The sequence below is a fragment of the Notolepis coatsorum genome (assembly GCF_963971535.1).
Source record: "Notolepis coatsorum genome assembly, contig: SUPER_7_unloc_4, whole genome shotgun sequence".
Lineage (NCBI taxonomy): Eukaryota > Metazoa > Chordata > Actinopteri > Aulopiformes > Paralepididae > Notolepis > Notolepis coatsorum.
This window is the reverse complement of record NW_028174877.1, coordinates 325001-332500: the sequence shown is the minus strand read 5'-3', so window position 1 is coordinate 332500 and position 7500 is coordinate 325001. Positions and strand designations below refer to the sequence as shown.

At 47.9% G+C, this 7500-nt stretch overlaps 1 protein-coding gene across 3 annotated transcripts in view; it reads right to left on the bottom strand.

The window, feature by feature from the left end:
- Positions 1-7500, bottom strand: part of kdm2aa (lysine (K)-specific demethylase 2Aa) — an 85775-nt gene that overhangs the window by 51241 nt on the left and 27034 nt on the right. For all 3 annotated transcript variants that reach the window (XM_084338331.1, XM_084338330.1, XM_084338332.1), the window contains 3 exons: positions 5086-5163; positions 2947-3074; positions 1386-1509 (listed from right to left, as the gene is read on the bottom strand). In XM_084338331.1, coding sequence (XP_084194457.1) covers positions 1386-1509; positions 2947-3074; positions 5086-5163 — 330 coding nt within the window. The remainder of the gene's footprint in view (positions 1-1385; positions 1510-2946; positions 3075-5085; positions 5164-7500) is intronic.

The window sequence follows — 7500 nt, the reverse complement described above, 5'->3', positions numbered from 1 at the left end:
CTCGTACACCTTACTGTAAATTGTACCTAAATTGTACCTCATCCCATTTCTGCTTTGCACTATATAGTATTGTATATTAGTACACTGCATAGTATTGTATATTAATGGTAACTCAGTTACGTCTATTCTGCATCGAACATTGTACCTATGTCTATACTGAACACTGTGACCTCATTTTCTACTTCTAATTTACATGCTATACTATGTTATTTGATACTTATCTTGTCTAGCACAGTCTCTGGAGCGTAACAGTAAGAAGCATTTTGTATAAAAGTATTCTGTACTTCTGTATGACAACTATTAAAGAAACTTGAAACTTGGTTCCGAAACATGTATGTTCCAGGCTGCAATTAAAACGTTGAATCTGAGAGAGCTCTGGTCAGCGGAGCCGGCGAGCGATTATTATTGGTTTTTAATGACAAACCAATTACATAAGCCTATCCAACATATGTGTAAAGGCACACACAACATATTCCAGTTAACGGTATATTTTTTTAATGATTCGTTATGGCGTAATCAATACTTCCATGGGTATAAATTGCGTTCGCGACCTCCATGTTTTGGGGCTATTCATCAGAAAACTCGGATCCGGGATTCGGCTCCCATCCGTCGGGCAACAACTGTGGGTTTTCAGCCTCTCTCTCTGGAGCTTAACGGAGTTTCGACTCCTGGCTAGAGGAGCTTGTCGCGGCTCATGCGCATGCGCGCGCTCGGCCAATCAGAGAGGGGTCTGCAGAAATGCGGCTACGAAATGTAGAGACGCCTCACAGCCAGACCCCACCCCCCACTCACAACCAGACCCCACCCCCCACTCACAACCAGACCCCACCCCCACTCACAACCAGACCCCACCCCCACTCACAACCAGACCCCACCCCCCACTCACAACCAGACCCCACCCCCAGACCCCACCCCCACTCACAACCAGACCCCACCCCCACTCACAACCAGACCCCACCCCCACTCACAACCAGACCCCACCCCCCACTCACAACCAGACCCCACCCCCAGACCCCACCCCCACTCACAACCAGACCCCACCCCCCACCCCCAGACCCCACCCCCACTCACAACCAGACCCCACCCCCCACCCCCTCACAGCCAGAGCCCAGCCCCCACCCCCAGACCCCACCCCCACTCACAACCAGACCCCACCCCCCACCCCCAGACCCCACCCCCACTCACAACCAGACCCCACCCCCCACCCCCAGACCCCACCCCCACTCACAACCAGACCCCACCCCCCACCCCCAGACCCCACCCCCACTCACAACCAGACCCCACCCCCCACCCCCAGACCCCACCCCCACTCACAACCAGACCCCACCCCCCACCCCCTCACAGCCAGAGCCCAGCCCCCACCCCCAGACCCCACCCCCACTCACAGCCAGACACTGGCGGAGGACACAGGTCTGTTTGAGTTTCCCAGGACCTCCGAACTTCTTCATGTCCCGACAGAAGTTACAGTCTCCACACTCTGTCCTGATGCAGGCCTCGCAGCGTTTACACCTGGAGACAGACAGGGGGAGACAGAGAGAAGTTACAGTCTCCACACTCTGTCCTGATGCAGGCTTCACAACGTTTACACCTGGAGACAGACAGGGGGAGACAGAGAGACAGAAGTTACAGTCTCCACACTCTGTCCTGATGCAGGCCTCGCAGCGTTTACACCTGGAGACAGACAGGGGGAGACAGAGAGACAGAAGTTACAGTCTCCACACTCTGTCCTGATGCAGGCCTCGCAGCGTTTACACCTGGAGACAGACAGGGGGAGACAGAGAGACAGAAGTTACAGTCTCCACACTCTGTCCTGATGCAGGCCTCGCAGCGTTTACACCTGGAGACAGACAGGGGGAGACAGAGAGACAGAAGTTACAGTCTCCACACTCTGTCCTGATGCAGGCCTCGCAGCGTTTACACCTGGAGACAGACAGGGGGAGACAGAGAGACAGAAGTTACAGTCTCCACACTCTGTCCTGATGCAGGCCTCGCAGCGTTTACACCTGGAGACAGACAGGGGGAGACAGAGAGACAGAAGTTACAGTCTCCACACTCTGTCCTGATGCAGGCCTCGCAGCGTTTACACCTGGAGACAGACAGGGGGAGACAGAGAGACAGAAGTTACAGTCTCCACACTCTGTCCTGATGCAGGCCTCGCAGCGTTTACACCTGGAGACAGACAGGGGGAGACAGAGAGACAGAAGTTACAGTCTCCACACTCTGTCCTGATGCAGGCCTCGCAGCGTTTACACCTGGAGACAGACAGGGGGAGACAGAGAGAAGTTACAGTCTCCACACTCTGTCCTGATGCAGGCCTCGCAGCGTTTACACCTGGAGACAGACAGGGGGAGACAGAGAGAAGTTACAGTCTCCACACTCTGTCCTGATGCAGGCCTCGCAGCGTTTACACCTGGAGACAGACAGGGGGAGACAGAGAGAAGTTACAGTCTCCACACTCTGTCCTGATGCAGGCCTCGCAGCGTTTACACCTGGAGACAGACAGGGGGAGACAGAGAGACAGAAGTTACAGTCTCCACACTCTGTCCTGATGCAGGCCTCACAACGCTTACACCTGGAGACAGACAGGGGGAGACAGAGAGACGGGTAGACAGATGTGTAGTGTGTGTGTAGTGTGTGTTAGTCAGTGTATAGTGTGTATAGTGTGTGTTAGTCAGTGTGTGTAGTGTGTGTTAGTCAGTGTGTGTAGTGTGTGTTAGTCAGTGTGTGTGTGTGTAGTGTGTGTTAGTCAGTGTGTAGTGTGTGTGTAGTGTGTGTTAGTCAGTGTGTAGTGTGTGTGTGTAGTGTGTGTGTAGTGTGTGTTAAGTCAGTGTGTGTAGTGTGTGTTAGTCAGTGTGTAGTGTGTGTGTAGTGTGTGTGTAGTGTGTGTTAGTCAGTGTGTGTAGTGTGTGTGTTAGTCAGTGTGTGTAGTGTGTGTGTAGTGTGTACCTGACTCTGCGGCGTCTCAGGACAGACATGGAGGACGCAGGCTTCTGGGGTCGTGGCAACACGGTGGTGTTGCAGAGTTTTGGACGAGGAGGAGGAAGAGGAGGAGGAGGGGGCTGGAACCATGACGGCTGGAGAGGAGGAGAGAGAGGAGAGGAGAGAGAGAGAGGGAGAGGAGAGAGGGAGAGGAGAGAGAGGGAGGAGAGGAGAGAGAGGGAGAGGAGAGAAGTGGAGAGGAGAGGAGAGAGAGGGAGAGGAAAGGAGAGGAGAGAGAGAGAGAGAGGAGAGGAGAGAGATGGAGGAGAGAGGAAAGAGAGATGGAGGAGAGAGGAAAGGAGAGGAGAGAGAGGGAGAGTAGAGGAGAGAGAGGGAGAGGAGAGAGAGGGAGAGGAGAGAGAGGAGCGAGAGGGAGAGGATAGAGGAGAGAGAGGAGCGAGAGGGAGAGGAGAGAGGGAGAGGAGAGAGGGATAGGAGAGGAGAGGAGAGATGAGGCTAATATTTTGTTATCATTCTTTCCAAAAACAAACTGCCTAAGAAAACAGGCACAGAAAGAGGATTTCACTCGTCTAATGAACACACTAGACAAATATCAAGATGGACCAATTGCATGCTTTCGCAGAGGACAAGAAGCCTTCAGTCGACTCCTTCAGCTCTTTTGATAAATTAACTGATAACGGACCATAGTCTCGACTTACTGGGCCTCACTGAGACATGGCTTAAACCTAATGACTTCCTGCCCTTAAACGAGGCCTCACCCCGCTAATTTTAGTAGCTCCCATATCGCACGCACCTCCAAGAAAGGAGGCGGAGTTGCTCTGATTTACGACTCCAAGCACAACTTTATATCCGACTCAAACTGTAAGTTTTCCTCTGTTGCGTCCCTCTCCTCCCAACAGAAAGTCTGGCGGTCTGATTCCTACCTCCACTGCATCCTTTGTAATGGCTGTCCTTTACCGCCCCCCAGGCCCTTACACCCTCTTCCTAGATGCGTTTTCCACTTTCATCTCTGAGCTTGTTACGCGCTCAGATAACATTAATTGTTAGTGATTTTAACATTCATTCCAACAAAACTCTAGATCCCCTAAACAAGGCTTTGACCGACATCATTGACTCTGTCGGTCTCATTCAAATCGTTCACAACGTACTTTTGCTGAGCTCCTCTCCAGTCGAGCTGCTGTAGTGTTTAAATTCTCTCACTTTGCCAAAACCACATATTTTTCCCGGCTCATCAACGGAAAAAAAAATACTCAAAGTTTCAGTTTGACACAGTTGCAAAACTTACTCAGAAACAACCAAGTGCCCTAAACCATGCGTTCTCGGCTAACGAATTCATTAAATTCTTTACCAAGGAAATTGATCTCATAAGAGATGAAATTGTTGGCTTACTCAACAATCAGAGTCCCTCCCAACCTCTGATGGGCCTTCCCCCCGACTTTGAATCCAGCCATACGCTATGCTGCCTTGAAAACGTCTCACTTAGTGCTCGCTCTAAAAAATTTCACCAAAATTGCCTTCTTCCATCTTCGGAATATAGCAAAGATTCGCCCTATTTTAACTGGAACCATAATTCATGCGTTTGTCTCATCACGTCTAGACTACTGTAATGCACTTTTCTCAGGCCTACCTAATTCAAGCATCAAAAATCTAAAAAATAAATCAAAAATAAATTTAAGGAAATGAATAAAGGGAAGATGATTGAACAGAAGGTTTTGTAGATACAGTACTGAATTCTGCCATCCGGACCCATGCAATTTGAAATATTATTATAGAATATGAGGCCTATAAATGACCTTATTATAGCCAACTCGCACATCTATGGATCGGGCCAAATCTCCTCTTTTTCAAATGGCAGAGTTCAATTTGGATTTAGTATCACCGCAGGCGTGCATCGAGAATGAAGAATGAAATCTACTGTATATGTACAGTTCGATTCTTAAAATGGATATGGCTTGAATGGCTTTTGTTCCTGGAAATAACGTTAGCCTGCTGCGACTCGCAAACATCTAGCCGTTAGCAACGACAGCAGCCAGCTAGCTTGCTCGTTTGATTTCCTTGTGTTCACAATTAGTCAATAAAAACAAAATCATACGTTAACGTGTGTGTGTGTGTGTGTGTGGGGGGGGGGGGGTTAGGTGTTCTTACCCTCTTGGGCCACCTGACGATGGGCTGTCCCGTGTACGACAGCTTGGGGAGGTCGTTAGCGTGATCCTTCAGCAGAGCCTGGAGAGGGACGGTCAACCGGAACACAGTCGTTATTTATCAGACAGTTAGCTCCATGCTAGCAGTAGCCATGAGTTTGAATGCAGAATGCTCAACCTTAATGTCATGACAGTTAGCTCCATGCTAGCAGTAGCCATGAGTTTGAATGCAGAATGCTCAACCATAATGTCATGACAGTTAGCTTCATGCTAGCAGTAGCCATGAGTTTGAATGCAGAATGCTCAACCTTAATGTCATGACAGTTAGCTCCATGCTAGCAGTAGCCATGAGTTTGAATGCAGAATGCTCAACCATAATGTCATGACAGTTAGCTCCATGCTAGCAGTAGCCATGAGTTTGAATGCAGAATGCTCAACCATAATGTCATGACAGTTAGCTTCATGCTAGCAGTAGCCATGAGTTTGAATGCAGAATGCTCAACCATAATGTCATGACAGTTAGCTTCATGCTAGCAGTAGCCATGAGTTTGAATGCAGAATGCTCAACCATAATGTCATGACAGTTAGCTTCATGCTAGCAGTAGCCATGAGTTTGAATGCAGAATGCTCAACCTTAATGTCATGACAGTTAGCTTCATGCTAGCAGTAGCCATGAGTTTGAATGCAGAATGCCCAACCATAATGTCATGACAGTTAGCTTCATGCTAGCAGTAGCCATGAGTTTGAATGCAGAATGCTCAACCTTAATGTCATGACAGTTAGCTCCATGCTAGCAGTAGCCATGAGTTTGAATGCAGAATGCTCAACCTTAATGTCATGACAGTTAGCTCCATGCTAGCAGTAGCCATGAGTTTGAATGCAGAATGCTCAACCATAATGTCATGACAGTTAGCTCCATGCTAGCAGTAGCCATGAGTTTGAATGCAGAATGCTCAACCTTAATGTCATGACAGTTAGCTTCATGCTAGCAGTAGCCATGAGTTTGAATGCAGAATGCTCAACCTTAATGTCATGACAGTTAGCTCCATGCTAGCAGTAGCCATGAGTTTGAATGCAGAATGCTCAACCTTAATGTCATGACAGTTAGCTTCATGCTAGCAGTAGCCATGAGTTTGAATGCAGAATGCTCAACCTTAATGTCATGACAGTTAGCTCCATGCTAGCAGTAGCCATGAGTTTGAATGCAGAATGTTCAACCTTAATGTCATGACAGTTAGCTTCATGCTAGCAGTAGCCATGAGTTTGAATGCAGAATGCTCAACCATAATGTCATGACAGTTAGCTTCATGCTAGCAGTAGCCATGCGTTTGAATGCAGAATGCTCAACCATAATGTCATGACAGTTAGCTTCATGCTAGCAGTAGCCATGCGTTTGAATGCAGAATGCTCAACCTTAATGTCATGACAGTTAGCTCCATGCTAGCAGTAGCCATGAGTTTGAATGCAGAATGCTCAACCATAATGTCATGACAGTTAGCTCCATGCTAGCAGTAGCCATGAGTTTGAATGCAGAATGCTCAACCATAATGTCATGACAGTTAGCTTCATGCTAGCAGTAGCCATGAGTTTGAATGCAGAATGCTCAACCATAATGTCATGACAGTTAGCTCCATGCTAGCAGTAGCCATGAGTTTGAATGCAGAATGCTAACCATAATGTCATGACAGTTAGCTTCATGCTAGCAGTAGCCATGAGTTTGAATGCAGAATGCTCAACCTTAATGTCATGACAGTTAGCTTCATGCTAGCAGTAGCCATGAGTTTGAATGCAGAATGCTCAACCTTAATGTCATGACAGTTAGCTCCATGCTAGCAGTAGCCATGAGTTTGAATGCAGAATGCTCAACCATAATGTCATGACAGTTAGCTCCATGCTAGCAGTAGCCATGAGTTTGAATGCAGAATGCTCAACCATAATGTCATGACAGTTAGCTCCATGCTAGCAGTAGCCATGAGTTTGAATGCAGAATGCTCAACCTTAATGTCATGACAGTTAGCTTCATGCTAGCAGTAGCCATGAGTTTGAATGCAGAATGCTCAACCTTAATGTCATGACAGTTAGCTCCATGCTAGCAGTAGCCATGAGTTTGAATGCAGAATGCTCAACCATAATGTCATGACAGTTAGCTTCATGCTAGCAGTAGCCATGAGTTTGAATGCAGAATGCTCAACCATAATGTCATGACAGTTAGCTTCATGCTAGCAGTAGCCATGAGTTTGAATGCAGAATGCTCAACCATAATGTCATGACAGTTAGCTTCATGCTAGCAGTAGCCATGAGTTTGAATGCAGAATGCTCAACCATAATGTCATGACAGTTAGCTTCATGCTAGCAGTAGCCATGAGTTTGAATGCAGAATGCTCAACCATAATGTCATGACAGTTAGCTTCATGCTAGC